The 27,989-nt window shown below is 49.7% G+C and overlaps 9 protein-coding genes across 9 annotated transcripts; 6 read left to right on the top strand and 3 right to left on the bottom strand.

Annotated features, from left to right (window-relative positions):
- Nucleotides 1–105: 105 nt before the first annotated feature.
- N7473_003940 (uncharacterized protein) lies at nucleotides 106–1,418 on the top strand (the record flags this gene model as incomplete). The annotated part of the gene is made up of 5 exons (XM_057149880.1): nucleotides 106–313; nucleotides 391–455; nucleotides 508–884; nucleotides 946–1,013; nucleotides 1,069–1,418. The coding sequence occupies 5 exons, from the start codon at nucleotides 106–108 to the stop codon at nucleotides 1,416–1,418; spliced, it is 1,068 nt and encodes a 355-aa protein (XP_057013534.1).
- A 456-nt stretch (nucleotides 1,419–1,874) lies between these two features.
- On the top strand, nucleotides 1,875–2,360 carry N7473_003941 (uncharacterized protein; the record flags this gene model as incomplete). The annotated part of the gene is made up of 2 exons (XM_057149881.1): nucleotides 1,875–1,969; nucleotides 2,042–2,360. The coding sequence occupies 2 exons, from the start codon at nucleotides 1,875–1,877 to the stop codon at nucleotides 2,358–2,360; spliced, it is 414 nt and encodes a 137-aa protein (XP_057013535.1).
- Nucleotides 2,361–2,559: 199 nt separating this feature from the next.
- Nucleotides 2,560–5,773, bottom strand: N7473_003942 (uncharacterized protein; the record flags this gene model as incomplete). The annotated part of the gene is made up of 4 exons (XM_057149882.1): nucleotides 2,560–3,331; nucleotides 3,391–5,090; nucleotides 5,152–5,464; nucleotides 5,520–5,773. The coding sequence occupies 4 exons, from the start codon at nucleotides 5,771–5,773 to the stop codon at nucleotides 2,560–2,562; spliced, it is 3,039 nt and encodes a 1,012-aa protein (XP_057013536.1).
- Nucleotides 5,774–7,256: 1,483 nt separating this feature from the next.
- On the top strand, nucleotides 7,257–9,195 carry N7473_003943 (putative amino acid permease). Its single transcript, XM_057149883.1, has 3 exons — nucleotides 7,257–8,557; nucleotides 8,620–8,960; nucleotides 9,020–9,195. The coding sequence occupies exons 1-3, from the start codon at nucleotides 7,378–7,380 to the stop codon at nucleotides 9,134–9,136; spliced, it is 1,638 nt and encodes a 545-aa protein (XP_057013537.1). The 5' UTR covers nucleotides 7,257–7,377; the 3' UTR covers nucleotides 9,137–9,195.
- A 71-nt stretch (nucleotides 9,196–9,266) lies between these two features.
- N7473_003944 (homocysteine S-methyltransferase family protein) lies at nucleotides 9,267–10,362 on the bottom strand (the record flags this gene model as incomplete). The annotated part of the gene is made up of 2 exons (XM_057149884.1): nucleotides 9,267–9,404; nucleotides 9,463–10,362. The coding sequence occupies 2 exons, from the start codon at nucleotides 10,360–10,362 to the stop codon at nucleotides 9,267–9,269; spliced, it is 1,038 nt and encodes a 345-aa protein (XP_057013538.1).
- A 400-nt stretch (nucleotides 10,363–10,762) lies between these two features.
- On the bottom strand, nucleotides 10,763–12,650 carry N7473_003945 (uncharacterized protein; the record flags this gene model as incomplete). Its single annotated transcript, XM_057149885.1, has 4 exons — nucleotides 10,763–11,241; nucleotides 11,300–11,370; nucleotides 11,430–11,881; nucleotides 11,955–12,650. The coding sequence occupies 4 exons, from the start codon at nucleotides 12,648–12,650 to the stop codon at nucleotides 10,763–10,765; spliced, it is 1,698 nt and encodes a 565-aa protein (XP_057013539.1).
- Nucleotides 12,651–12,834: 184 nt separating this feature from the next.
- Nucleotides 12,835–15,055, top strand: N7473_003946 (putative pyruvate carboxylase; the record flags this gene model as incomplete). The annotated part of the gene is made up of 2 exons (XM_057149886.1): nucleotides 12,835–13,029; nucleotides 13,087–15,055. Exons 1-2 carry the CDS (start codon nucleotides 12,977–12,979, stop codon nucleotides 15,053–15,055), a joined length of 2,022 nt encoding a protein of 673 aa, XP_057013540.1. The 5' UTR covers nucleotides 12,835–12,976.
- A 408-nt stretch (nucleotides 15,056–15,463) lies between these two features.
- N7473_003947 (putative inositol 5-phosphatase) lies at nucleotides 15,464–16,840 on the top strand (the record flags this gene model as incomplete). The annotated part of the gene is made up of 1 exon (XM_057149887.1): nucleotides 15,464–16,840. The coding sequence occupies one exon, from the start codon at nucleotides 15,464–15,466 to the stop codon at nucleotides 16,838–16,840; it is 1,377 nt and encodes a 458-aa protein (XP_057013541.1).
- A 5,334-nt stretch (nucleotides 16,841–22,174) lies between these two features.
- N7473_003948 (uncharacterized protein) lies at nucleotides 22,175–23,955 on the top strand. Its single transcript, XM_057149888.1, has 2 exons — nucleotides 22,175–22,667; nucleotides 22,834–23,955. The coding sequence occupies exons 1-2, from the start codon at nucleotides 22,590–22,592 to the stop codon at nucleotides 22,954–22,956; spliced, it is 201 nt and encodes a 66-aa protein (XP_057013542.1). The 5' UTR covers nucleotides 22,175–22,589; the 3' UTR covers nucleotides 22,957–23,955.
- Nucleotides 23,956–27,989: the final 4,034 nt, after the last annotated feature.

Here is a 27,989-nt window from a genome sequence, read left to right on the forward strand (position 1 = left end):
AGTTCAATGATCTTGAAAACTCGCAAAAGGGAGAAAATATGGTCTTTCTTACCTCCATCTTCAAGAACTCCACTTGTCCTGACTTGACAACAATGGTATCCAAGAATGGTGTTTTATGGTCAAACAATCGATGGCATCCCCGATCGGGGCTATGGACTATTTATTACCGCGCTGGTAATGGTGCTCATTGCGGCCATTTTTGTTGCCATTCGTCTAGCAACAAGGGTTCACTTGAGACAGTTCGGTTGGGATGATCTTTTTCTTTTGATCGCCCTGGTGGCATCGGTCATGACAACGGTTGCTATCAACTTGGGTAAGTTGAAAGAGTGTCTGGATTTTTGACTACAAAGCGATGAATGATAGCCGACAGGCGCTGACCTTTGCTCTCAGCCGTGGTGAATGGTTATGGCAGGCATAAAAAGGACATGGGAGATAGTATACATACAGCCCTTATGGTATGTGGGTTATGACAATTAACGCTCGTTCGAGTTGCTTATATTTCAGCAGTGGTTCTTTATCGCACAGACACCCTATAAGATCGCACTTGGCTTCACAAAGGCCTCAATCGTCCTTCTCTACCTCCGGATCTTCATTACAGAGACCTTCCAGCGTGTCGGAAAGGTTTATCTGGTCTTTATTGCCGCATGGACAATTGCATCGGTCCTTGTCACAATACTCCAGTGTATCCCGATCGAGGCTTCTTGGAACAAAAATATCACAAACAAACGATGCGTGGATAAAGATAGCTGGTGGTACGCATTTGCGGCAATCAATACGGTTACAGACTTTTTGATCGCCATTCTTCCCATTTCTCCAATTCGCCACCTGAAGCTTTCGAAGCGTGACAGGATTGGATTGCTTTGTGTCTTTGGTGTTGGAGCTTTGTGAGTTTATACTGTTCCATTTTTTGTACGACATGAGCCTGACCGGGGGAATGATGGATAGTGTCTGTATTACTAGTATCCTCCGTACGGTTGCAGTATCTCAAACATCGACTGGGCTAGACCAGAGCTGTAAGTATCTGGGGAGCCTCAGCCTGAAGAAATGATGCTAACAAATACCATATAGGGGACTTCATCCCTCGCTCAGTCTGGACTCTCGTCGAATGCAACATGGGAATAATCTGTGCCTGTCTCCCGATGATGCGCCGGCCGCTGAGCTTTGCATTTCCATGGCTCTTCAAAGGTTCGACTCGGAAGGAGTCAGAAAGACTCAGCTATGTTCCCCTTGAGCTCAAATATACAAATCGCCATCTACGTCCACGGGAAGGTCAAAGTCAAGAAGAGATTTTGCAATCAAATGTGAAACACGGAGAGGGTTTGGCCGAGGAACAAGAGATCCATATATCTGTCACGACGGAGATCCAGCAAAGCGTCGTGACCTTTGGGGAGAGGAGCCTAAAGAGTCACAACTTGTGATATTCTGATTAAGCGACTTCCTTCAACCGATCTCATCCATTCTTGGAAGCGATATGTTCTTCATGTACGATATAGCTTCGTCTCGCCGTCTAGGCACGCAATAATTTTACGAAGTAATTTTGAAATTCAATTAATTAGATAAGATGTCACTCGAGCGTATTTGCCAAGGCCCTGAACGCCTCATTGACTTCTACAGAGAGAAATAGCAACTCCGAAGCCGATCGGATATTTCCTTCGGTCGGCCAACCAAATCGAGTAGTCCTCGGACATATCGGACTCGGCTGCCTAGATGCAATACAAATGAAGTACACAACTCAATCTTAAGAAATAGATATATAAAGCTACTTAAGTCATTGCAAGTCAATAGTTTCAATAAATTCAGAAACAATCTCTTGATAAACTCACCTACTGATTATCATATTCCACATTCCACACCCCCAACCTCAAAGCTAAAAAATGGCTCAACTCAACACCATCGACGCCAAGCTCGAATCATATATCTTTGTTGACAGCAAGGAGAGCGACGGGGCCAAGAAGGCAAAACATCAAGAGTAAGCGTTTCTATATATCTTCGAAGCAAGTCCTTCCGTGTCCAATCGAGCTAATCGTTGGAGACCTGTTAGTACAAGCCCCAAGGCGCCCTGCTTGAGCCATGGACCAAGCAAGACACCATTTCTCGATCGTGGGCTGCAGAAGCCACAGGCACAAGACATATTCCACGCTCTTTCAGCAGGGTTGAATGAGCTTGCGGACGAAAAGCAATGCACCAAATGTGCCGTGGAAGCCCTCTCAACTCTACTTACGGACCACGTCCGCAATTTGAGGGCGGCAAAGCAGAATGGCGAGTGGACTAAGGAAGAGAGAAAAGTGCTCAAGGCAGAAACTAAAGGTCTATTGAAGCCAGTCAAGAAGCAAATTAAAAGCCTCTGGAAAGGGAATTAAGGGGATACAGCTCCGATGTTTTTCGTGGATGTTGTGAAGCTTGGACTTGTTCATTGAAATTCATGTCGAGATAATACTGGCTTCACCTTCAATATGTCATCTAATGATCTTTGTGATAATTATTTCTATTTTGCAAATACAGCTATGTAAGTTCCAAGATCAAGGAAACAGGATATAAAGCACGAATTCTCCATCAATATTATACAGTCAAATCGGGCAACAATTCCCGTCTCACGATATGGGACTCTCCCAATGTGCCCTTCATGACGAGCACCAAGTCATCGACTGCACCCAAGAACTTGAGGTAGGCCGTCACGGCAACACAGAAGCGGCGATAGTTCTCGTCCCTGATCAGGTCCGTGCTAAGCTCCATTTCAACTTGGTGAACTCGCCAAAACTCGTAGCAGCGCTTGAGTAGTGGCGTGGGAAGCACCTCGGGAAGAGGATCACCAGTCTTGAGAGCCTGTTCCACTATACCCAGGACTGCCATGACATCGCCGATATTGCGGTGGTCTAGAAGACCAGCACGGCGCGCAAGGACGCCCTGGAAGTTCTCTGGCAGAGAGGCCGATAGGAACAGGAGCCTCGCAAGGTGCTGATTCAATTCATGGCAAATTGACTTTACTTGAGCGAGAGTATCGCTGTCGAATGGAGAGCCAGAAAATTCTAGACGAAGCAGCGCCACAGGACCATCGAGGGCTGAGAGAGACTCGGCGAGGTCAAGTGCAAGCTGTTCGGCCATGAGACCTTCATCACGATCTGGCTGGCCCCAGCATGATAGGAGGAGTGCATAATGATCAGAGAGCGCTCGGATGGAATTCGACATTGTCTTGCAGACATGCCTTGCCGCAGAAGGAGGCCGGGGGAACAACTGCACGATCAAGGCCGCAGCGGAACCGATCAGTACAAGCAAGAGTCTTCGCCAGAAGACATTGTACCCCCAGCCTGGGTTACCATATGATGGAATGTGCCTGGTAAAGATGTTGTCAGTCTTTGTAACTAGATATAACAACATAGCCGCAAAACTCACGTATCATCATAGCTGTATCCAATCACCAGGATACAGGTTGCACCACCCATGATCGTGGCTTGCAACACAGCCGGAGGCGCGAAAAGACGTCCCCACATGAGAAGCATGAGGACCACGGCCATAATTGCAGCAAGTCCGTACGGGTTTCCAGGGCCACGACCTGAACCGATATACCAAGCCACCAGACCGGCGACGCCACCGACTACGGTTCCCAAAAAGCGAGAGGCGATTGATAGAGTGAAATCCGACATATACACGACAACTGTCGTCTGGCCCATGATCAAGGCCCATAGACCTTTCTCGCGGTAGTAAAAGCCTGCACTGGATGGGATCACTGCTGGTATGGCCAGTGCAATCGTGACAACTACCATGCGCATCGCGTACAACCCATCAGCGTTGATAAGCCAGTGATATGCGCCGAGTATCATGCGTCCCAGGCCGCTGCGTCGTTTGAATTTGTATCCCCGGCTCATGTTGAGGCTCTGCTGGGCGGCTTTCGATTGCTCTTCGACCACATCGGGGTCAACAAATGGGGACTGCGCAGCAAGGACAGGGGCAACAGCCTCTCGGTGGAACACCCAGTCAAACGCATACCGCAGTCCCCGTGGAAGCCAGAGACGGACTCGTTGGCGTTCCTTCATCAGTGCAACAACCTGTTCCAAGATCTTTTCCCAGGCGTCTGTAACGGCAAGAATTTGTTCTTCAAAGACCATGCCGACGGCGATTCCCCTCACTTTATGCATTGTGTGATCATCGACGTTCTTCAACTTCCCACTTTCATCGAAAATCTCCGCATTTGTCTGGATGAGTCGTTCTGTAGTTTCTGAAGCATATGAGACCCGCAGATTTTTGAGGGTTTCTAGAGAAGATTCACTGCGCTGGAGAAGGTCATCCAATCGAGCCTTAGATGGTTTGCCGAACCACCGTGAAGAGTTCACCGCATGGATACAGTCGGCAACTAGCGCACTCGCTTCCTGACAGGCTGGTAGAATCTTTGTACAAGGCTCCCGAATGGCTTCAAGCATCTCCTGTCGAAGGACCTCATGCTCAGGGGTAGTGAATGCTTTCACAAGACTGAGGCTCTCGAGTAGTTGGCGTATGCCCACTTCGCGTGGTTGTCCCTTTCCTTTCTTTTTCTCCGCGTCCTCAATCTCAGAATACTGATTGTGTTTTGCGGTGATTGTACGGAGTTTCTCCAGTTTCGCTTCTCCTCCGACACGGGATATGTGAAATTCTAGCAGCGATAGAGAACTCAGCGCGGCTCGACGGATGGGTTCCTTCAAGCTCTTCACATCGTCCGCATTCCACCGGCTCACCGAGAAATCTAGCTGCAAGAAACCAAGCGCCGGCTCAACTTTCTTGTACGCTCCAAGGGCTTTCATCTTGAGCTTCTGCAAGTCTGCCACTTCCAGGTTCTCTTCATCAATCAAACTTGTCACGGTCGCATCCAAGGGGCCTTTGAGGAGCCGTACAACTCCTTCCATGCCCTCGAGGACGGTGTGGGAAGTCGATGTTGGGAAAAACAAGATATTGCAAGCCAGTCCGATCCCAATTCCAATTGCTGCTGGCTCGATGAGGACCTTGGGCATGGTTCCATTGAATGATGGGAGTAGTGGCCCAATGGTGATGAAAAGATCCATAATGATAGTTCCAAAGATTTGGATCAAAGTGAATTTGGGGTTCTTGGCTCTGATGCGCGCCTATTGAAATGTTAATTATATTCCAAGCGTATTTCTTCCATCGATCAGAAGCCAAACTTACCAAGACATAGACGAGGAAACAGATGAAGCAAAAGTAGACAGCTGACACACGAGTGTCCAGCATCCAGCCTTCGTAGATAAGCTGTTGCTGGACAGCTGCAACGGGTTGTCCAGTCGAGTTAGCCACGCTATAAGCATGTTGGCCCAGGGCTTGTAATTTCGCCTGAGTATCAGCAGCCGGTCGCGCCGCCAGAGCCGCCTTCATCGCGATGACACCCCACCCCCAGCCGAGGCCCATGCCAATGATGAGGGTGAGTGTTCCTAGGATGAAGATGAAAACAATGCCATTGGGAGGCACCATAAACAGCACCAGTCTAATCGTCCAGTCAATGATAAGGTTGATTCCACGAATTACTCGGAATTACTCACGTCGCGAAGAAAGTGGCTGTTCCAATCGTTTGTAAGGCGGGGTTGATGAAGATCAACAATGAAGCGACCCATGCTGCCACCGTGCAGCGAAATAGAATTTTCAAGTCGCGCGCATTGAAGTGATCCAGCCATCCGGGCAACTTTCTGCGAGGTCGTGACGCGAGCACCTCCTTCGGTGGCATGGCGGAGTCCTCCGCGCTTGGTGCTGGTGAGGCGCCGCTAAGGACAGCCTCTGGCCGAGCGGGGTTCGACATTCAGCCTAGGATCTCCTCTCTCGACGGGCTAAGGAAGATAGATCAGGTGAATTCCAAGGCCCTGTGCTGGACGGGTGTGAAAAACGAGTGTCAAGTTACGAGACGAGGTCTCTGCAGCATTCCTCGCGCTAAACACAGGGGAGAGTCAACGTTAAGAGGGAGAAACACGAACTGAGTTAAGTTTTGGAGCTCCGGCCCGATCGAATGGGTGGATCGGCACTATTGATGTAATTATTTGACTTTCCGGACTTGGATTTGAGTCGCATCCTTGAGCAGAAAGCTTTGTTTTTTCAGGATCGACACCCGTCTTGCTGTTGTGGGCTCTTGGCGACCTTCCAAATGGCAAGTTATGCACGAAATTGAGAATTATGCTGGGCGCAGAACCTTATACAGAGGGCGCGAGAAGGTTTATGCCGTTGAGATCCAGATGAACCAGCGTAGAAATCTCTATTATATACTAACTAGTGACTTCTCTAGTAGTCATAAGCACTAGTGAAGGATTATTAGTTAGGTCCATGAAACCACAATTGATCCCACCTGATTATTGTATGTCTTAAGATAGTGGATGCCAGGGGTTTCGGATGTGTCTGCACATCACGAACAATGCAGTTACTACTTCTCTGGCTTGAGATGTGGAAATTTCTGTATAGATGGCCTGGTCAGAAATCATCCTTGTCTCTATTTCGAACAACATTTACATAAACAACAGATAGTCAACCAACATCGACAGTCATAGTGAACAACTACGGAGTACGGAGTACTCTCGCCCCTTATTTCCCTGGGTGGGGGACACTTTCATGCCTTAGGCAAAATGTTGTGATGCCTCAGGCACCAAAATTTAACATTTCACTGGTTCCGGAATGACCAATCAGAAGTAGAGAGTCTAGAACGTCTTGGGAACTTTTTCAAACTTTGTTTCTCGGCTTATCGGCCGCACTAGGGTTCACCCAGGATCATTAGCGATTTTTTACGCTTAAGAAATCAGTTTCCTAGCACCAATCAAGCAAGAGAAAAAGACCTTAATCCTTCGAGCCACATGTCGATGCATAGTTATACTAAGTACAGCAGGATGATCTAAGCAGGTCTAGATTAGATCCACATCTACGACACGTCCCTCGCCCGTTAGACCCCCCGCATGCTTTACCTCGGGGAACTCCAGTATCTTAAAAACCTCTTAAGCGGGTGTCATATCCCCAGGACCAACCAGAATTCCCAGGCCAAGGTTTTTAGGACGTCCTATGACAAATGGGATTGATACCGAACAGTGATTTTTCGCCTCTTGCCTCCAGCGTGCGAAAAATTCACCGATTGCCTCCCGAAAAGTGGAGGTTAAACGGCGGTTGATCCAATAAAACCTCATCCTGTGGAGAATTTTCCGCAACACCAAAGACAACGCCCCGATGTCGTGATTTGACGGCGTACTGAGGTTTTGGGGAGAGACAAAAGCAAGCTCATTCCCACATGAGCTTGACACACTAGACAACTTTTCTTTTTCTCTCATTCTGGGGGATCTTCATCTGGGGAACGTCGACTAAGTGGGAATTCTGTCTGATTCCTATACTTCTTTGGAGATCGGCCACCCCCTAATCCTCACCAGCCTAAAGATGGAGAAGTCCACTTTGGCCTCGGACGATATCCGTCCGGATCCCGTCAAGGTCGATGAGTATGATGCGACTCCCAAGGAGGAGCTTCAGCTCAATGTTGGCGGCCGTGGTGCCACCCAGCGTCGCCTGCGCAATTACCAGGTCACCATGATCGGTTTCTGCAGTGGCATTGGCACAGGTCTGTTCATCGGTACTGGAGCTGCTTACGCCAAGGCCGGTCCTGCGGGTCTGCTGCTCGCGTATATCATCGTTGGTATGGTTTTGTGGTGTGTGATGCAGAGTATCGCCGAGTTGGCGACTCTGTTGCCCACGGCTGGTTCTTTTCCTCACTGGGCAACTCGCTTCATCGATCCTTCTGTCGGTTTCTCTCTCGCCATTTCTTACGGATATTGTTATACAATCGCTATTGCCTCGGAAGTATCAGCAGCCGCAGTTATTGTGTCATATTGGACAGACATAACGCCTGCGGTTGTCATCACCGTTGGTTTGGTTCTAATTTTGGCCATCAACCTGATGAGCGTGCGCTTCTACGGCGAGACGGAAGTTATTGGAGGTGCCGTTAAGGTCCTTTGCTTCATGGGCTTGGTGATCGTCTCTATCGTGATCACAGCTGGTGGCGGTCCCAACCACGAGTCCATTGGCTTCCGTTACTGGAACAACCCTGGCGCTTGGACAAACTATAACGGCATTACTGGCTCCACCGGTCACTTCTTGGGCTTCCTGGCTTCCTTCGTCAATGCCTCTTTCAGTTTCATTGGTGTTGAGACTGTCGTCATCACTGCTGCCGAGTCTGTCGACCCCCACCGTGCTATCCCTAAGGCTGCCCGCCGCGTCACTTATCGTATTGCCTTCTTCTATGTCCTTGGTGCCCTTCTCATTGGCATTATCGTCGACCCACGGAACAAGGCTCTTGTCTCTGGATCCGGTAACGCAAACAGCTCGCCGTTCGTCATTGCGATCAAGGGGGCTGGTATCAGCGCCCTGCCATCTATTGTGAACGCCTGTATTCTTGTTTCCGCCTGGTCTGCCGGTAACTCATACTGCTGGGTTGGATCGCGCATGATCGTGGCTATGACGACCGACCACCAGTTGCCTCAGATCTTCGGTCGTGTGAACAAGAACGGAGTCCCTTATGTTGCCGTCATTGCGGCCTGGTTGTTCGGTCCACTGGCCTATCTGAGTACGTATCTTCTATGTGAACATGCAAGATATTTCGAAGATTCTAAACTAACAATATTCCAGGTCTTGGAAGTGGTGGTCCCGCGCAGGCCTTTACCTGGCTGCTTAACCTTAGCACTGTTGCCGGTTTGATTGCCTGGGCTACTCTCTCGTTCTGCTACATCCGTTTCCATGCCGCTCTGAAGGCACAGGGCGTTTCTCGTGACTCCCTTCCCTGGAAGGGACCTTTCCAGCCATATGCTGCTTGGGTTGGCTTCATTGGTTCTACCATCATCACCCTAGTTTGTGGCTTCCCTGTCTTCTTGAAGGGTAACTGGAACACATCCGACTTTATCGCGTCGTACATTGGTATCCCTATTTTCATTCTGCCAATCATCGCTTGGAAGCTCTGGCACGGCACCAAGGTTCGTCTTTGCCTTAACACTCCCGCTCTGAAAACATTTACTGACTCAATTTGTTATAGTTACAACGCGCTGCTACCATCGATCTCTGGTCGGGCCGTCTCCAAGATGGAGAAATCATGCCTCATCGGAACCCGCGCAACACCCTCTGGGGGCGTTTCATTGACTGGCTTGTTTAGATTTCTCATAATTTTTGTATAATAGCATTTGCATCATGCATATATTAATTCTAGAACGCGATTTTTCTGATGTACAGATTTAATTCAGTCGGTTCCGTAGCCGATCCATCCTTCGTAAACTGGGGATCGCTTAGTCTTGGAATTCCTCACGTAGCTTCTTGATATCCTGATGAGAAGCCTTGCAGCAACCACCCACGAGGAAATTTTGAAACGGGCCCTTGGTGCTAGCATCATTTACCACCTGCGCAAGTTGGACCTCCCAAGAACGCTGGTATTTCGTTAGCACCGGTCAGGAGTAGACAAGTTTGAAATAAGGATAGACTTACGGTGTCTCGATCGCCGTTTGCATTAAAATCGGCGGGTTTCTCCCAGACTTGTGTTGTCGTATTGTAGACCTCTCCATTTGTTCCATCGGGATACAGAACAAAACTCGGCATAGCAGAGATATCGCCAGCAGCGATTGCCGCAGAAACACAATTTCCAAAGCTCTCCAGCAACCCCGAAAGCTTATGAAGCTTCGTGCAGTTGATTCCAATTCCCCACGGCACGCACCCACCATCGACAGGGGCGATGGCAGCATTGACAACCTGTTCAATCGAGCTTCCATCCGGCAGAAGATCGTCCTCACGAGGGAAGACACAAGCAATCCAAAACGGGACCGTAATCCCCGAGTCGTGGATAGCCCTCCTCACAGCGCGAATCTCGTCAAGCCGAGGCAGAGTCTCGAAGGCAACATACTGCATACGCGAAATCAAGTCTCCCTCCGCCTCGAGGAAGAGACGCAGTCGATCAAGGTGCCAGCGATACAGCGCCTCCTCGTTATCATGCTCGGCATCATATGCACCACTGTACTCCTGTCCTGGAATCATGCACGCACCATACGGACCCAGACTCAGTGCGATTTTCGTACTATCACGGACCTTCGCTCGCTCGGCGACGTCCACTGCAGTTTGCAGATATTGCCCAATAGCATTCTTCGGAATACCATTAGGGTACTCTGAGGTCTTTGTACGGGCAAAGCCCTTGGGTGAAACTTGGTATGTAGCTGTGAGAAGCACGTCTACCCCCGCGTTGCCAAAGTCCTTCTGGCAAGCATGCAGCGTGGTGGGATCAGAGACGAGCAAGTGGGTTGACCAAAGGGGTGTCGTGGTGCTGTCAAAGCTCACACCATATTGATCTTGGAGAGAGGTTCCAAGACCACCGTCTAGGATTTGCACCGTTGCCATTGTGATTTTTGGAGCTTGGGATGTTGCTTGTGTAGTGGGGTGTTTCAATTGCGATATTCACACCACTTTATCTGGGCGCCGATTCGGCCTAGTTACGTAATCCATTGCTCTCCAACCAATTTAGACTATGGTTAAAGACATTGAAGCTTGGATCAGCTTGATGGTCAGAATGCAATTTTTGAAGTATAGAGGCTCACTATTTTTTTAGGCGTTCGTTACAAGGATTGCTGAGTTTCAGGTGATGCTCGACAGTCCGCTAGCCCACTAAATGACCAGTGTATATGTTTCCGCACACAGGGGCCAAAGTGCCGATGAAAACGGGATAGAGCTCTGTTTGCAAGTATACATCGCATAAATCTAATTCTAGATTCTGGCTCAACGTATAATCTTTACATAATGATCAAGCGAAAGAAGGATGGATCTTCCCACAAGCTCTCTCGCTCAACCTCTCCCTCATAAGCACATCATACACATGCGACGCCCACGAACAACAAACCTGTCTAGTATCCTTGGGATCAATAATCTCCTCAACGCCGAAAGCATTCGCCGTTCGCACAGGATTCATCAGCCGCAGATACTCCTCCTCCAGCTCCTTATAACGCTCCTCTTTCTTACCAGCCTTCTCTGCCTCATGCAGCTCATGTCGATGTCCGACTTCAATTCCACCATCGAGAGGTAGAGAACCCCATTGTCCGGATGGCCATGCCACTTGCATGACGGGATCACGACTGCCGAGCATAATGCCACCTGCCACACCAAAGACACGGCGAGTCACGACGTTGAAGATTGGGATGGTGGTTGTGTAGTATGTCTTGGCAAGCTCAACGCCCCAGCGCATTGTTGCGGTGCGCTCGGCAACTGTGCCAATGGCGTAGCCAGCTATAGGGGTATCAGAAGATTTTGACAGGGCTATATGGGGGAGAATAATGATACTTACGAACGTCAAGGAATTGCAGGATGGGCAGGTTCATCACATCGCACATTTTCAACAAACGAGTGAGCTTCTGACTGCCCGCAGCATCAAGGGCACCGCCATTCACCTCGCAGTTGAGAGAAATGATACCAACAGGATGACCCCCAGGCGAGCAAGACCACCGATAGCAGTTCGACCCCAGAGAGCACCAATCTCGAACCATGAGCCTTGGTCCACAACCGAGGTAATGATAGTCCGAGCATTGTACATGCGCGCCTGTCGGCGAGGGATGATACTCCGCAAAGCCAGATCTTCCCGATTCTCTGGATCATCGCAGGGAATCACTGGTGGAGCTTCACTACCGGAATTTGGCAGATAGCTCAGCACCGTACGAAGTTGCTCAAAGCACTCTGCTTCATTGGCAGCCAAGTTGTCGATCGTACCATTCGTGCAGTGAACCATGGGGCCGCCCAAGTCTTGGAAGTCCAACCCTTCTTCAAAGGTTGCACCCTCCACGACTTTCGGACCCGCATTGAATAGGGAGCCAATATCAGCTGCCATGACTGAGAAATGACAGGATACGACTCTCGCAGCGCCCAGTCCAATCTGTGAACATGTTAGCATCATGGTATCACCTTTTCCACCCCGAAAGAATGACCAGCATCATGTAAGTACTCACCGCAGGTCCAACCACAGCCCCCAAATTCGGAATACCCATATTCAACTGCTGAATTGTCGGGTTGAAAGGCCTCACATGTGGTAAATAACTCCACCCCTCCTTCTTAATCGTCGTCACACTTCCACCCCCCGAACTCCCATCCACAAGCTTAATAACAGGCACCCGCAACGCAACCGCCAACTTCTCCACATAAACAGTCTTCTCCGAGCTCGCACCGTCTGCATGACCCGATCGAATACTAAAGTCATCCGCCGTAAGCAGGACCTTCCGACCACGCAGTAAGCCCGCGCCCTGGACGTTATTGCTCGGAACGAAGGAGATAGGTGTCTCGCGCATGGGTGCTGTCTTTTTCCATGTCACCGTGCCAGAAATGGAACCGATCTCGGCAAAGGTCCCCGGGTCGAGGAGGGCATCGATGCGCTCGCGTACCCAGAGCTTGCCGGCTTGCTTTTGGCGTACGTAGCCGCGTTGGCTTGGGTCGGGGGTTGCTGCGATTTTGCGAAGGGTGGCGATTTGGGAGAGGACGTCGGAGTGGTCGGCTGGCAGACGAGAGGTTGCATTGTTGGACTTGGCTTTGCTTGTTGCGGGCGTGTCTGCTGGTGGCTGTGTGGAGATGTGCGAGGAGACTTGATTCAGGCGCTGAGCGGCTGTGTCCTGGTCTTTGGACGCGGGCGGCGCGCCATTTTCTTTCCCCATTTTGATCCTTGTTGTTTTGATATGCAGGTAAGATCTCTTCTATCTCATGGTAACAGGGCAAACTTCAATGGCTAGTCAGCAGAGCTGCTCGGCTTTGTTTACTGTGGGGTGAGGGGTCAAGGGTCAGCTAAAGAGACCATCCGAGGGCCGAGGCGCTTTGCTTGAATGCTACAAGTCAGTCATCAATTGTCAAAAGCATTATGAAAGTACCAACTAACTGAAACTGCATCTCGATAAACGCCTCACATCGATCCCTGTCTTCTTTGTGGGCTTATCGACCTAGCTTCAACACTGATTTGTTTGTTACCCAGGATTTGCCTTACCCCATGCCGTCATCCCCGCATTCACCGTCGTTTAAGCGACTGCTGGTCGCCAACAGGTACGACCCTCCCGAACCCTAGTTGGCTCAGAACATGTATTGATTGAAAGGAAATAGAGGTGAAATCGCTGTACGCATACTCCATGCTGCGCGAGAATTACCAAACCCAGCTGAGACCTTTGCTCTTTACACCTCCGATGATCGGTCGCATTGCGATCTGGGGTATCCGCAACACGCTATCCAGATACCCTCCGCATCATCCTATCTAGATATCACTCTACTGGTCGATCTAGCCCGCAAGCACTCCATCGATGCCGTGCATCCAGGCTATGGCTTCCTCAGTGAGAGCGCCGAGTTCGCAAATCGTATGTGGACCGAGGCTGGCGCCGTGGTGATAGGACCCGGCCCAGAGAATCTCGCTCGTACGGGCGACAAGCTGCAGGCAAAGCAACTAGCGCAGGAATGCGGTGTTCCTGTCTTAGAAGCTATGAGTCGACCGACCGCTAATGAAGATGAAGCGCGGGCATTTGCAAGACAAGTTGGGTTTCCTGTTATGATCAAAGCTGTTGATGGTGGAGGTGGCAGAGGCATTCGTCTTGTCCGCGAAAAGTCGGAGTTGGATAATAGTATTCAGCGGGCTATCGGTGAATCACCCTCACGGACGGTCTTTGTGGAAAAGGCTGCCGTTGATGGATTTCACCATGTTGAGATCCAGGTGATGGGCGATGGTACTGGCCAGGTACGCCATCTATGGGAGCGAGACTGCAGCGTGCAGCGGCGATTCCAGAAGGTGGTGGAGTATGCTCCTGCTTTGATTTCTGATCGAGACTTGATTGCTCGAGTCATTGACTCGGCTCTGAAGATGGCGAGTGAAATTCGGTATCGCTCGTTGGGGACGTTCGAGTTCCTAGTCAGTCAGAACAGAGGGGAATTCTACTTTCTGGAAGTCAACCCGCGATTGCAGGTTGAGCATACTATTACAGAGTCTATCAGCGGTATAGACTTGGTTCAGACACAACTTTTGCTAGCACAGGGATGGACCTTTCAAGAGCTGGGTCTAGGATCAGATGTGAATGCCAGTGCTCCGCCTCCAGCAAATACCCATTCCATTCAGCTCCGTCTCTGTGCAGAAGATCCCAGCAACAATTTCACGCTGAGTATCGGCAAAGTGACTGAATTCACCGTCCCCAGTGGCCACGGCATTCGTGTCGATACCAATATCAATGCCTCTGGGGCTTCATCACTGGTCGTCGGATCGAACTTTGACAATCTTCTCGCCAAGATCATCGTCACGGCATCCACTTGGGAGGCCACCGTTCGCAAAGCCCAGCGAGTCTTGGCCGACTCGAGAATCTCCGGCGTCAAGACCAATCTCAGTCTCCTGCGGGGCATCGTTGCGCATGCCGATTTCACGACGGGCCATATCGACACGCAATGGCTTAGCCTCAAGCTGGACGAGGCCTACCAGTTAGGTGAAGGTATCGCCAAGGATCTCCAAAGCCAGAATTTTACCAGCGGTTCATCTCAGCAATCAATCGCACAGAGCGGGCTGCCCTCTTCCAGCCTGCTGTTCCGCAAAGGGGACGCGTGGTCCATTACGCTTCAACCCCTCGAGAACGGGAACCCACAAGCATCAGCCAAGGTAGCGCATCACCTTAAACTATCACGGGTCCTGCGAAATGAGTTCCCCACATCCCTATCCGCCGAGATCGAGTACACGACTCCAACCTCCAAGACCGCCGTTCCGTATCGTATGCAGCTGGATACGACTACGACGGCGGCCTCGGCATTGGTCTCCTCTTCGCACCGGCGGGGCGACCCAAATAACCCGCGTCACATTGTACTCCCGCTGTCAGGTAAGTTGATCGAGATCCTGGTGGCAAGTGGGGATGCCGTGGCGGAGAGTCAGGTCTTGGCTTTCGTGAAGCAGATGAAGATGGAGCTGGAGGTACGTAGTCCTCGTGCGGGGACGGTTCGATGGGTGCATGAGATGGAGGATGAGGATGAGGATGTTGCGGAGGGGATGTTGTTGGTGGAATTAGATGAGGAGAGGAAATCGGAAAGACAGATGAAGGGGAAATTGTAGTTATAGAGATGCAGTCATTGCATGTACTATGAAGAGAATAGCGAGTCAATGACACTAACTGATAGAAGTGTTTTATCGAAGTAAGATGAGAGCATTTTCGTGAAGCATTATTCTTTACATTCTTACATGAACCAGCATCATTGGTCTAGTGGTAGAATTCGTCGTTGCCATCGACGAGGCCCGTGTTCGATTCACGGATGATGCACATCTTTTTGGTTTTTGTGGTCATTCAACCTCTGTCTAGTAATTCTTGGTCATCTCAGTGAGTTTCCACGGTGTTTGTGTATCGGCGCTTATCGCCGAGCTCCACTGATGAACGTGGGCACGTGGTTCATCCCGCACGACGTCACCGCTCTTTAGCTTCCACTTCTCCAAGTTGCAATCAGCACATTATCCTCATATCTCGACATGGAAGAGCTGAACCTTTACATTTTAACCTCAAACTGTGCCCGGAATCTAATCGATGTCGACCTCGTTGCAGCACATCTCTTCGATGTCCTCCCTTCCTCAAGTCCAGCCCCGGAGCTGATCGTGCTTTCATTGCAGGAGCTTGCTCCGATCGCATACTCCTTTCTAGGGGGCTCATATCTACTACCATACTTTAATGCGTTTATCAAGGCTGTCAAGCAAGCGACCGCTAAACAATGGAACGAATCTTACGTCACCCTGGTCAAGGACCACATCGGTATGACAGGGTTGATGGTCTTTGCGCGCGCTGATATCGCGGACAGGATATCATGGATCGATACCGCACATGTCGGAGTCGGGGTACAGGAAACGGGAAACAAGGGTGCGGTCGGAGCTCGGCTGGGATATGTTGTGGACGGACGGTCGTCTCAAACACTGGATTTGACGTTCGTCGCGGCGCATCTGGCGCCCATGGAGGATGGGTTGGCACAGAGGAACCTCGATTGGCAGAGTATCGTCGAGCGGCTGGTGTTTTCGCATGGACAGACCTCACCTCGGGCAGTGGGAGATGCCAGCCAAGACACAGACGAGAGTACCTCGCTCCTCAATGAACGCACTGAGACCTCGTCACATCACGCACAGCAAAACCTCTTCGCTCCTAATTCATACCTCTTCCTCGCCGGAGACCTCAATTACCGCACGTCCGACATCAGCCCACTGAAAGAAGATATCACCCGCTTCCCCAAGCGCAACGCCGATCCCAGCAGCCCATCCCATTATTCCCACCTCCTCCAAAAAGACCAGCTCATCCGCGAGATGCGTGCAGGCAGGACCTTCCACGGCCTTTCCGAAGCCCCCATCAACTTCCCCCCAACATACAAATTCTCCGACGCAGCGCAGCAAGCTGCCCGACAAGCCCTTGAGAACCCCGACTTGGCCACAGAGTGGAAGTGGTCCTCACACCGGTGGCCCAGCTGGTGCGATCGCATCCTATACCTAGATGATGCAGCAGCGTCACGGGGTGCTGGCGAGGGCACTGCACATCGGACGATCAAACCCGTCGTGTACGACGCGCTCCCGCTGTTTCCTCACTCGGATCACCGCCCTGTTGCGCTGGCTGTGAGCGTGCCTCTGAGACCTATTGCTGCGGATCACATGGCTGGCGATGCGAATGATGCGAGCAAGACTGGGGTCGTGGCTTCGTTTGCAATCGATCCTACCTGGCGGTCCCGGCGGGACGCGGCGCGGCGCAAGGAAATAGTCGTCGGTGTTTTGGCGTACCTGGGGTTGACTTGGGAAGGAAATGGGACGGTGCTTGCGTCTGTGGTGGGACTGGTAGGTGCATGGGTGGTCCTGAGGTCGATATGGGGAGTTTAAAGGGGAATGCAGTGCGATGGAGGAGGCACCTTGAGGGTTGAGGGTGGCCTGATTCAACCCGAGTAGGATGAGCAGCAGGGATGACATGTATAGGTGTTTCGGGTTATTTCTTCGGATATGGTTATGCAATTACTGATACTGGGTTATACGACAATCCCTCAACCCTCTCCTTCCTGTCTCATCTGTATCCCCGGGTTGATACCTAAATCCCTCGTCTTCACCAAGTACTCTCGACCGCGCCCTTATTTTTTGACCAACAGCAAAATGCGACAGCCACACGCCTCGTCCATCAGGGTGCCTGTACTATGACGAAACGCCATCAGATTATAAAAAATAAAAAAACAAGAAAGAGTACAAATTGCGGCTGACAGTGCTAATTCATCCGAGCGGGCCGCCCTCAAGCAGGGTTCAGCTAGTGTGGGCCAAATTGGCATTCATACAGTAATTCGGTAAACGAAATGAAAAGAAAAAAACCCCAGTGCAGTGGTCTAGTCCAGTTTATTCCCGTATCCAATTTGGTCACCTGAGCCGCTCCCAGACAGTCTGGCCGCAGAACGTCGTGCGGCGCAAGTTAGTCTGTCTTTTTAGCGAAAAGTTCCAGCCTCCATCCCTAATAAAGTCCATTGGCGGGTCCTGCCGCCGTAAAGATAACCTTTTTCACCTCTTTTCATTCGCATCCAGGGCTTCTTTCTGACATTCCTAATTTCGAGTCATGCTTAGAGATGCATTATTAAGAGGAAAGGTTGGCTGTATTGACAGGGGTGGGCAGATGAAGACCATCTAGCTGCCTTGCGACAGACTCAGCCATGTCGTGTCCAGTCGTCAGGATCGCATCGCATCGTATCGCATCGCCGGATCTTGCTGTTATAGTAAGGTTTTGCGATTTTGCATTCCTAATTTCCATCTTTCTCCACTTTATTGGTCACGCGGTATAAAAAAGGATTGATTGTGTCACGATGGCATGGTGGAGCACTGGAGACCCGGGTTATCCTGAGCATCCAGGCACAGGAAATAATTTCATCATATCATAGCTGATAAACTCCACATATAATTACGGATAGCTATGGAATAATGGTGCTCCCATCTGTATCCGTATGATACTGTACAGAGCATCTGGCCTCGCCCAGACCCTGGGCTGTAATAGTCTCGGTCTAGATCCCGGGGCTCTTTCGGGCTTTCGTGTTGGTACCCGCCTTCCCGTGGCTTTTGGGTGCTTCTAGCGCTTCTAAGGCTTCTACGGTCTTCTAGACTCTTGGTTTGCCGTGGATGTATTGGCAATTTAGAAATTGGACTATTGCACCCGGGTTGGTCAAGGCCATACATACAGTACATATATCATTCTACTATGTATACAGTTATCAGTGAGCTAGCATGTAAAGAATCCACAGATCCCTTTCGAGACTCCAGTCAAGGGTAGCAGATTACCCGATCATGTATATTTTATTTCAATTCTGTTCCTTCATCCTCTGGCAAGTCAGTTAATGGAGTAATGTCTTGGTTCACCGTCCCAACCCCAAGTTGTTCGTTCTTAGGTAAAGACGGCCCGCAGCATACGAGCTGCAGTTGTCCTTGGAACTCAACCTCATCCCGTGTTTTTGTCATTGTTGTGCATTGCATCCTAAAGACAAGAGAAGGCTCTCTTCCTCATACCAACCCCTCTACCTTCTACAGCCAAGCCCTGCGTTGAAGCATCCAAAACAGAGAAAAGGTCTCAGATATGCAGCAGACCACCTGAGCCAGTCAACTGACCGACCAAGGTGTTTCTCTTCGAGTGCTTGTCGCCAACCCTGGGTGCGACACGCGATGCTGACGAAACTGTAATTTGCGACGGGTTGGGCAGTCTAGGCAAGGTGGACAAGGTGGACAAGGTGGAATGCCCAGAGGTGTCAGGTCATTGACTATGACGGGTATGGGGTTTCGGAGCTGGAATTATCATGTTTCGGGAAAGGCCTGTCGAGGTGAATGTATGGAGCAGACCATACCATGCTATGCTACTCTAGAGGCCAAGCTTTTCTAGATCGATTTGCTAGTGAAGAAAGTACCGAGTTCTTGAATTCGATCTAGTTACAAAGCAGACACTCTTTTGTCTGTAAGCCTTTCAACACTCAGCTTATTTTATGGCCCCTTTAAGCAAAGTACACTTACTACACTTCAGAGCCAATCCTTCAAGGACCAATTACTGATTGTCTATACATCCTAAATCGTCAGTAGAATTTTTCCCCTTGACCGGTGGGTGCCAACGACCGGGCTCCACTCCGCCACATGAAGAAAAAGCATCAGCTGCCGCGTCGCTCCATGTGGAAAGCGCACCAATTAATGATTTAGATCAGACACTGAGAAAGACAGGTCAGATTTTTCTTGCTCATTCATTTCCAATGCCACCTTGAATGATTTAGCGAGATGCAATCCAGGGCGCTAGATCAAGAGCTAGGTGCCTAACCAACGGATGTTCGGGAATTGGGCCTCGGGAAACGGTGACAGGGCCAGGGCCAGGCACAGCCGATCCATCCTTTGGCAGTAGCTTTCCTGTCACTTCTAGCTACCATCGGTAACATGCAGGCTATTATTGGCGACGGGAGTGGAACGAGCCTCCAACCTCCAACCCAAGATCTGACCCAGCCAACCACCGAAGCCCTAGAGTGCTTAACTGCTGGAGGCAAACAGACCCGAACGGGTAAATCTTGAAATCCATCGAGCCGTGGGCGGACAAAGTGGGTAGTGGAGAACTTCCAGAACACTACCCAATGCAAAGAATAAATGAAAAATCAAAATTTTGAATATAACCAAAATCAAATCATAACCTAGGGTTGGCTTTGGGGAGGTCTGGTCTGGACTCTGGAAACCTGGGAGCCTCGGATCCTGCTGGACGCCCACGTTACGGAATACGGGCGGTGAGCCCATGAACCCACCGAAGATACACATCAAAGGTCTGCGCGAGGATAAAATAAAAAGGATCGGTTGGGTACTGTACATGCTACAAGGTTGAAAGTATGTTGGGTGTCGGGCAGACATCAAATTGGGACGGGACAAGAATGATTGGTGATGACGAAAAAGAAGAAAGGGGCGGACGGACATTCAGGAAATTAAAATTTAATCAGTACATAGTTTATAGTAAAGAGTATGGAGTCGTCAATGTAGGGCAAGGGGCCTGAGAGAGTTGCGAAGAAGCGTATCGGAATTGAGATTGAGATTGAAGAAGGGATTCGACGGAGAAATGAGAGTTCCGGGCTTCCATACTGAAGACTGAAGTTCAATAATCATCGATACGAAGACTCAGGCCCCTCTCGAGCCCACAATTCAATCAATAAAAAAATCCGCCAAGCCAAGCGATGCCAAACATCCACGACCCAAAATTGTCGGAAGGTTCGCGTCGGAGATCTTTACGATCGCTGCGATCGCTGCCACATTGCCAGGGGTACCCCCGTCGGCACTTTAAATCCAGGGTTGGGATGTATGACTGCAAGACATCATGCTATCTTTTCTCTGTATCTCGAGATCTCAACACTTGAGTAAAACTTCTAGAACTTCTCTCTTCTCGGATGGACGTGCTAAGTTCTAACAAACGAACTGAGGGCCCACATCCACATCAGCCAGGCACTCAATCTGAGTCTCTAGCGACCCCGTTAGGCGCTGTTTCGAAAACCTCCGTGAGCTTCCATTCCACCCGCAACCCGCCAACCTCCACCGTGTCAGGTGCTCCACCCGGCCCTGCAATAAGGCAGGCTGAGACCTGCCACTGCCACACACCCAGGTTTTTGAAGATTTTGGTAATTCCAGCGTGACCCGGGCGGATTGGTCTCTCTACTACACAGTACTGACTACGCCCATACACGGTACTATGTATGTACTGTCAGGTAGGCAACTCTCCTTACTACTAATCCAGCCTATCTACACTGAACCGCTGCGCGCATTCTTCATGTCTATGTTGCATCCCTAATTGACCCGTCCCATTCCACCATGTATCGACGACCAGCATTCTCAGTAGATCCGAAACCCGCATGGCCGAATCGCGGACAGAGGGGGAGAGGGGATGAGATCGACCGATCTGCTCATGCGCGAACGAGAACTGCTAACTGCCAACTGCTAAATGCTAAGTGCTTTTTTGCCTACTGTGGTGGGTTGATGGATGAAAGAGAGACAGCTCAGCCCAGATCGACCATGGATAGGGCTAGAGAGTATCCGAGGTCCAGATCCTTGGAGGCTTCGGGTCGGCACTTGACTCCCTACCTGTCAACTGCCAAAAAAGAAGGGAATAATGGAGACCTCTCGGATGTAAGGATCAAAAAACAAAGAGAGATTTTTGAATGGTCGGGCAGTACCGATGGTAATTAAGAAGGATAGACTTTGAATGGAGATGGAAGTTATAGTAGGGCAATATCCATGCATCCGTACAAAAATTCTATGAGTGACAATGGCAGCGAAATTAAAATCGATCACCCTCGAAAAAGAATGGAGATATTGTGACCCAACCAGAATACGTTAGCAAAAACGATACTACTCATACTAACAATTCCTTTCCTTGCCTACTCTCTGCCTTGGGCCAAAATCCCTTCTGTCTTCGCAGTGAGTCACTAGACTTTGTTTGGCATGGTAGAAAAAGACTAGTAAGCCCCGGGGGCCAGCTAGTCAATCATACTGAAAATGGAAAGGAATGGAAATCAAATGGAAAAATTTTGGAACGAACAACCCCAGGCAGAGTGGATCTCCAAGCAGAGAGAAAGCAACAACAAACGGCGCCCTTTTCTAGTCCCCGTAACAATGAAACCCTAAAAATTCCAGTCCTTTTTTTTGGTTTTACCAGCGTAATGTGGCTAAGCTCCTGCTCTCTCCTTTATTTTTTTTATTACCGATGACGGATGACAGATGATAGATTACAGATTACTGGCTATGACCCCAAAATAAAATAATATACCCTAATATATCCCATAGATTTATTCCTCAAATAAATTATTTCCTTTTTTCTCACAACGTTTTTTTTTTCTTTACGGGCTTGGGATTGTTTTACCTGGGACCCATCATCCTTCTTGTTGAGCCTCTGGATATAAACCCATCCAAGTCCCCCTTTAGTCTTCTCGTCCCTCACGTCCTTCGACCCTTCTCAACCCTTCCAAAATTTCCTATCGCGCCTGGAGAATCCTTGTACCCCTCCCCTTCGACGATATACTCGACCCTTGCAGCACTAAACCCAGTCTACCACCACACTGGGCGCCCACAGCTTGCTAGTGCGCCTCCCCTCCTGCTTGCTGCACGACTTTCTCCAATCCTCCGACGTCATATCGATTCCCTCCCCCTCCCCATACCTCCATTACGTCGATTACGTCTATTGCGACGGCTGTGTTTTTTCCCAACTTCAACGAGGAATTTATCTCCGGACCGTTTTTAAAGTTCAAAGGCGCCGAGCTTCGATTTTCCCGAATTTTCTTTTTTTGGTTTCCTCCTTTCGGCCAAATCGAGTTTCTTTAATTTCGTTTCAGAAATCTAAAAAAGAGGCCCGCGACACTTTTTCTACTGGCACCTTCACCTTTTCCACCTTTCACCTTCGCCTTGACTCTCCTACTGGTGACTCGCCTTTTTTCCTCCTTTCACCACAAACTCACGATTCCGCTCTTGCGCACTCTTTGCCAGCGCCAACCTAAACATTCTCAACTCTCAACTGCGTCATCTCGCTTCCTCCGATCACCCGCGATCTTTGATCTCCTGCACCCCGCGCTTTCTGCATCTCCGCCAACTTTCCACAACTTCCTCCACAATGTACTCTTGCGCAAACTATCCCCGCGGCTGCCGAGGTCGTGTCAACCGCCAGGGCGCCAAGTGCTCTGACTGTGTCGTAAGTACATTCCACTGCTCTTCGCTGACTCCCACAAAAATACCAAGACTATGAGACTCCAAGCCTCTTGCGTAATGGCTCTACGAGAGCTTTTGCGCAGGGTCTTGCGGGAAAGCGCCACAACCTATACTGAAGAAACAAACCACTAACAAACGTCTTGCGACAGACACTCAACCTCCGCCGTCCAGCATCTGCCTCTCCATTCGCACAGCCCCGTGACTACAAACGAGTTTTGCCCTCGGAGCGACTGAGCGACTCCGCCTTCAAGGTGTCAGACCTTGAGCTGTAAGGTGCTAAAGCCCTTATTCCGGAACGGTCCGGCAACGAAACAAGAAACAAAAAAAGTTCCAGAGCTACCAATATGGTGCCGCCTGGATGCCATCTTGACAGGCTGGGCCTGGTTCCCGTGAATATGAACATGATTCTATGATATTCACCGGGTGAAAGGATGGAAGCCGGACCGATTCTCACGTTTTCCTCTCCGTCTCATATGCATCGCCGGGAGTTTGATTATGGATTACACCACGATGGCGGCTATCTCTTTTTCTCGCGTTGGCTTTCTTTCCATTTTTTTCGCGCTTGTCACTGCACCAGCTGCAGAGGTTCTTGACTAGCTTGGCTCTGTTCTGCTGAGTACGGCCCAGGCCCGACTTTACCACCTTTTGGATTTGTTCCTATGGAAACCCTCTTTGACGATGATTCCGTCCGGCATCTACTTGCAGGGATGAGCGCATTCTCGGGTTCCACTCGCTTATATCATTTTATTCTCCGTCTGGGTTCCACACAAGACCCAGGCGGGTCTTTTTCGCATGGAGGATAGAACATTGCATGATACGCATAACCGATACACCAAATACCCCCCAATCCGACACGACACGGATTCGGGACCTGAACTCATGGATCTGCCACTGGCGGGCAGTGGCGCAGATGGGGCTCTGATATCATATCAGTCGATCGGCGATCGACCGCCCTCGTTTTTTGATCGACCGTCTTTCTTTTTTTAAACTGCAGTGCTGTTTTCCTTGCGCATACGTCTTTTCCTATGTCGCTGGTTCGAGATCAGTTTCACTTGCGTTTTCTTTTTTCTTTTTCCATTTTTCTGTCTTCGACTTGTCACTTTCGTGACTGTTTCTGCGATGCCATACCCCCCTGTTGTTACTTGTGTTTTAATGCTTTTTAATCTTCGGGATGACTGGGTAGAAACGGTCTATGATCGTTCTGATTCCCGGTCTTCCTTGGAGTAGCTCTTTACCCTTAGTTAGATACCTCACTGCATTGATATCACGGCTTTATCATTACACCACAAACCTGCTCCATTCACAACTATAACCATAAACAAACGTAATCAAAGTAATACATCTTCTAATCTACTTGACCGGAGACCCCGAAACTCACCCTCGGTGCCCAACAAAAACCCCCAATGCCCAGCCCGTGCCTAAAGGCTAGAACAGCCCATTTCATTACCCGGGATGGCTGACCGTTACTTTCTGGCCCCCTTCCAGAATCGGAGCTATTTTATCAGCCGCAACGGCCCTCTCAGATCGGGGCAGGTGCCAGGTGCCAGGTGCCAGGTGCCACTGTCACGCTGAAACGCAGATCCCCAATAATAAAGCCGGGTCATCCGAAAGGCAACATATAAGGCCCCGTTAACCGCTTACGAAGGTCTAATACCCCGTAATAGCCGTCATCCGTCATCCTGAAAGGTAGTGCCGTTTCGGTCATTGCGCAGGACGGATGGGGTGGGCGGTGCTAGGCACCCCCAAAGCCCCAATACCCCAAGCCCCCAAGTAACCCAGGCGCAGGCACGCAGGCGGCCAGGGCTTAGGCGGGCTGATGGGGCTTGGGGTCCTGTACCCTCACCCTCGGGTTCGACATAGTTCCAGGTTCTGGGTCCGTCGAGGGTCGGGGTGGATTCTGAGCCCGGGCCGAGAGAGGCTGAGGTCCACGTGCAGGGGTGCATGGAGTAAACATTGGAGCCCAGGATTATTATTCGGGGCGGTCGTAAAGGGGAAAGGTAGTTGCTGTGTTTAGATTTTAGATACTTGGTTTCATTTGACTTGGCGAGAAGGAAGGGGCCGTCAGCGTCTTGTGGATTGGTATGGGTTTGGCGATGCCTTATTCTTTGTTTGGCTTGATACGGGCTCGGCATTCGGCATTTGGTTCTCAAAGCTATTTGGTGCTATGTATGCTCAGCCGTTGACTCTTTGTTTACCGCGAGGCTAGCGTGAATGTCAGGTGGTTGGTTCTATGAATGTATAAGACCCGCAGAATCGGAAATAGAATCCGATCGAACATTTCTAAAGGAGGCTGCGCTAGGAGGCAGATAGATACTGTGCTAGAGTGTATTATTACATATAGAGATGTTGTATGTCCCAATAAAGAGTACGGTCCATACAGTCTATGAAACTACAATTTGATCTAGACCTACATCTAATTCTAAATCTGTAACCATCTGAATCGAAATCTCAAGCCCAATCTGGATCTCGATGCAAGTCAGGTCGATCGTGATTTTGGTTTCAGCTCTGAGGGTCCTGGAGAACGAAGGAGTTAGACTTGACTTGATGGAGTATACAGAGTATGTAGATCCATCCCTACTATGAGCTCGAATACGGTACCCTATGTCTCAAAGCGTGGCTTGTAACCATCGCGCCTTCAGGGATCAGGATCGCCAACCTGTCGCTAGTAAAAATAGTAAGCTTCGAAAACAAGACATCCATCGATCCATGACTCTAGTTAACAACACGAGCATGAAGATTAACTGGAGCACTTCTAGCTTCTTTGTTTAGTTCACTTGTCCACGGTCGAGGTACCCCCACATCCTGCTCTCGCCCGTTCTCCAGTGCCCTCGGCCCGTCAATGAAAATACATAGTAGAGCTTGCCACGGCCATCTCTTAAGAATTACAGATTACGTGACCAAGCACAAGAAAAGGGAATACATACAAAGAGACACCATCTACCGACACACATCCCAAGTCCCTCCTACCACCTTCAAATGCCAATAACTAAGATAATGTATTAGACCATCCATCCTACAGGCGGCCCCTTAGCAAAACGGACCCACAACCCTCACGAACACCAACCAACGCATTAGTCAACGCCCAGAACTCCGATCGTCTCGTGAAACGAGACAAGAAAAGACAATAAGCTCCACTTATAGGCACCGACATTTATTGGTACATATGGAGTAGAAGAGTAAATAGTTGCTCTGAATATTTTGGGTTACTGGCCACTAGGGGGGAAGTGGACATCGCAGCATTCGTGGTGAGATTAGGATGTTCGCGATTATTGATTTGGGAAACCTTCTTTTATCGTAGGGCAGATAGGATAGGTTTACTAGTGAGGAGGTTATTCTCGCGTGGCGGTTGGATATGACCCACGAAACCCCGGGGAGAAGGAGAAGTAATAGTTGATGTTGTGGGATCACGGAGTGTATCGTTTTTATGCTATTTTCATTTTCGTAGAGTTCAGAAGGATTGTGAGTATACGGATGCCTGGTACGATGATAAAGTACCATGATAGGGTGAGGAAGTATATGGACGGATAGTCCGAGGGGTAAAAATGCGCTGCCGAATCACAATTCAGTAAATTCTTTTGGATTCTTATGGGGTAATGTACTTCATGCTATCGTATATAGACAGCTTCTATGCTTTAGACTAGAAGTGGCTAGAAGTATCACAGATTCCTTGACTCTACAAAGTATTGCTGCCTGAAGCAACCATGTCTTGGGAGCACCAGCCTTGAAGGGAAAAAAAATCAACTAAAAAACGAGGAAACGAGGAAACGAGGATCCGACGCGCCCCACAGTTCAGAACCCAGCCTCGAGAGGAACGGTTTGAACCACTGATACGAAGTACGGAGTACTGTATATACAAACGGCGCGTTTTTTTCGTTCTTCGGGCATCGGAGATTGATCCAGCTTAACCAGTACGGAATCATGTTCGAAGTAAAACACATGGGTCAAGGCGCTGGCTTCAATGCCATGCCTGAGATTCGCTTGTAATATCCTAGCGTCCCCACGCAAAATCCGCATACAGTACCTCGTGGTGTTTTACAATCGTCTCGTTACAGTACTTGTTCAGCGTTCACCCCTTTTTTTCGACTAGCCCGCTCAGCCACAGTCAGATCATTGTTCGCTGTTTCAGGGTGGGCTGTGGGGAATTTTGTTCTCCACTTCTTCATCTGATGAACTCTATGAGGTAGGTTTCGGGGCTGATCGCGGGCGCCTGGTGGCAGTGTGGGTGGGGTGGTTGGGAGGTCGGTGTGGCTTGACGGCAACTGTTCGGTCTAACGGCCGTATGGGTGTATAGAGGAATACAAATTTTATCCTTCTTCTATACTATATGATACCGCTTGTATATTTCAATGTCCACGGAACTCAGGTCCATGTGGAGTGGGCGTTAGTTTCAATTCTAGTGTCCTTCCAGAATGTCGAGACTTGAGAGTAATATGTCTCAGCCTGCTAGGGCTGATCCTGGCGTTTGGGGTCGTGGCTTGGTGTTGCGCAGCATACAGGAGCAGTTCGGAAAAGATGCCGAGCTGTTACTACTTCTCATTTCGAAATCCTTACTCGAGAGAGGCTTAGCATACGAAGACTGGTAGATACATAATTCATTGTGAGCTAGCTCGGTGATACTCAGTACCTATAGAGTAAGAGTTGAGTAGCCCCTGTGCCGTAAGCTCTTCCGCACTCGGCATTCTCCTGGACGAAATGATCCCAGTCAGAGAGACACGTAATTCGACGTCGGGGACTCTTGATGGTCCGGTCATAGTAAGCCTCGCCGTGCAGGTCCTTGAACGGGCTCGAGCGCCCGGCTACCGAGTGGGGTGTTGTGTCAGGATGATGGGTGTTAAAGTCCGCTGTTAAGAGTTGTGTTGTGCCTATCAGGCCTGCGCCATTTTTCTCTATGTAATCGAACCAACGTATACCCCTGTCGAGTCGTGTGGACTGCATGTCTAATGGGGCATTGCCATACTCCTGTCATCTCGGTTTGCGATGCATCCATCTTGTTGGTTGATGTGTTGGCATGTATGTACTCTACGCTGGAATTCTCGGCCCCGACTTGAGCCTTCTGGGCATGACAGGGGTGGATCTTGGGGCGCTTCGGAGATTTTTGGTGGGGGGGGGGGGTCGATTCATTGAATTGTCTGATCAGCATTTACTGATTGGTGATCTGGAGATTATCACGAATATCTGTATTCAATAGATTAAAAGAACACCAGATTAATTGCTCGGTTACAGGGGTCAAAAGAGAATTTATTGAAGTATGCAGTTTTATTGGAGGGTTGTCATGACTCTCACATGTACTGCAATATCCAATTGT

The sequence above is a fragment of the Penicillium subrubescens genome (genome assembly GCF_028828155.1).
Source record: "Penicillium subrubescens strain IBT 31985 chromosome Unknown utg000002l_segment0_segment0, whole genome shotgun sequence".
NCBI lineage: Eukaryota > Fungi > Ascomycota > Eurotiomycetes > Eurotiales > Aspergillaceae > Penicillium > Penicillium subrubescens.

What these genes read in the sequence shown, in the direction of transcription:
- N7473_003943 (XM_057149883.1), top strand. Translation starts at nt 7,378, where the DNA reads ATGGAGAAGTCCACTTTGGCCTCGGACGATATCCGTCCGGATCCCGTC. An exon ending in CGGTCCACTGGCCTATCTGA is followed by an intron (nt 8,558 to 8,619) that starts GTACGTATCTTC and finishes ACAATATTCCAG; the next exon opens with GTCTTGGAAGTGGTGGTCCC. An exon ending in AGCTCTGGCACGGCACCAAG is followed by an intron (nt 8,961 to 9,019) that starts GTTCGTCTTTGC and finishes AATTTGTTATAG; the next exon opens with TTACAACGCGCTGCTACCAT.
- N7473_003948 (XM_057149888.1), top strand. Translation starts at nt 22,590, where the DNA reads ATGTACTCTTGCGCAAACTATCCCCGCGGCTGCCGAGGTCGTGTCAAC. An exon ending in CCAAGTGCTCTGACTGTGTC is followed by an intron (nt 22,668 to 22,833) that starts GTAAGTACATTC and finishes GTCTTGCGACAG; the next exon opens with ACACTCAACCTCCGCCGTCC.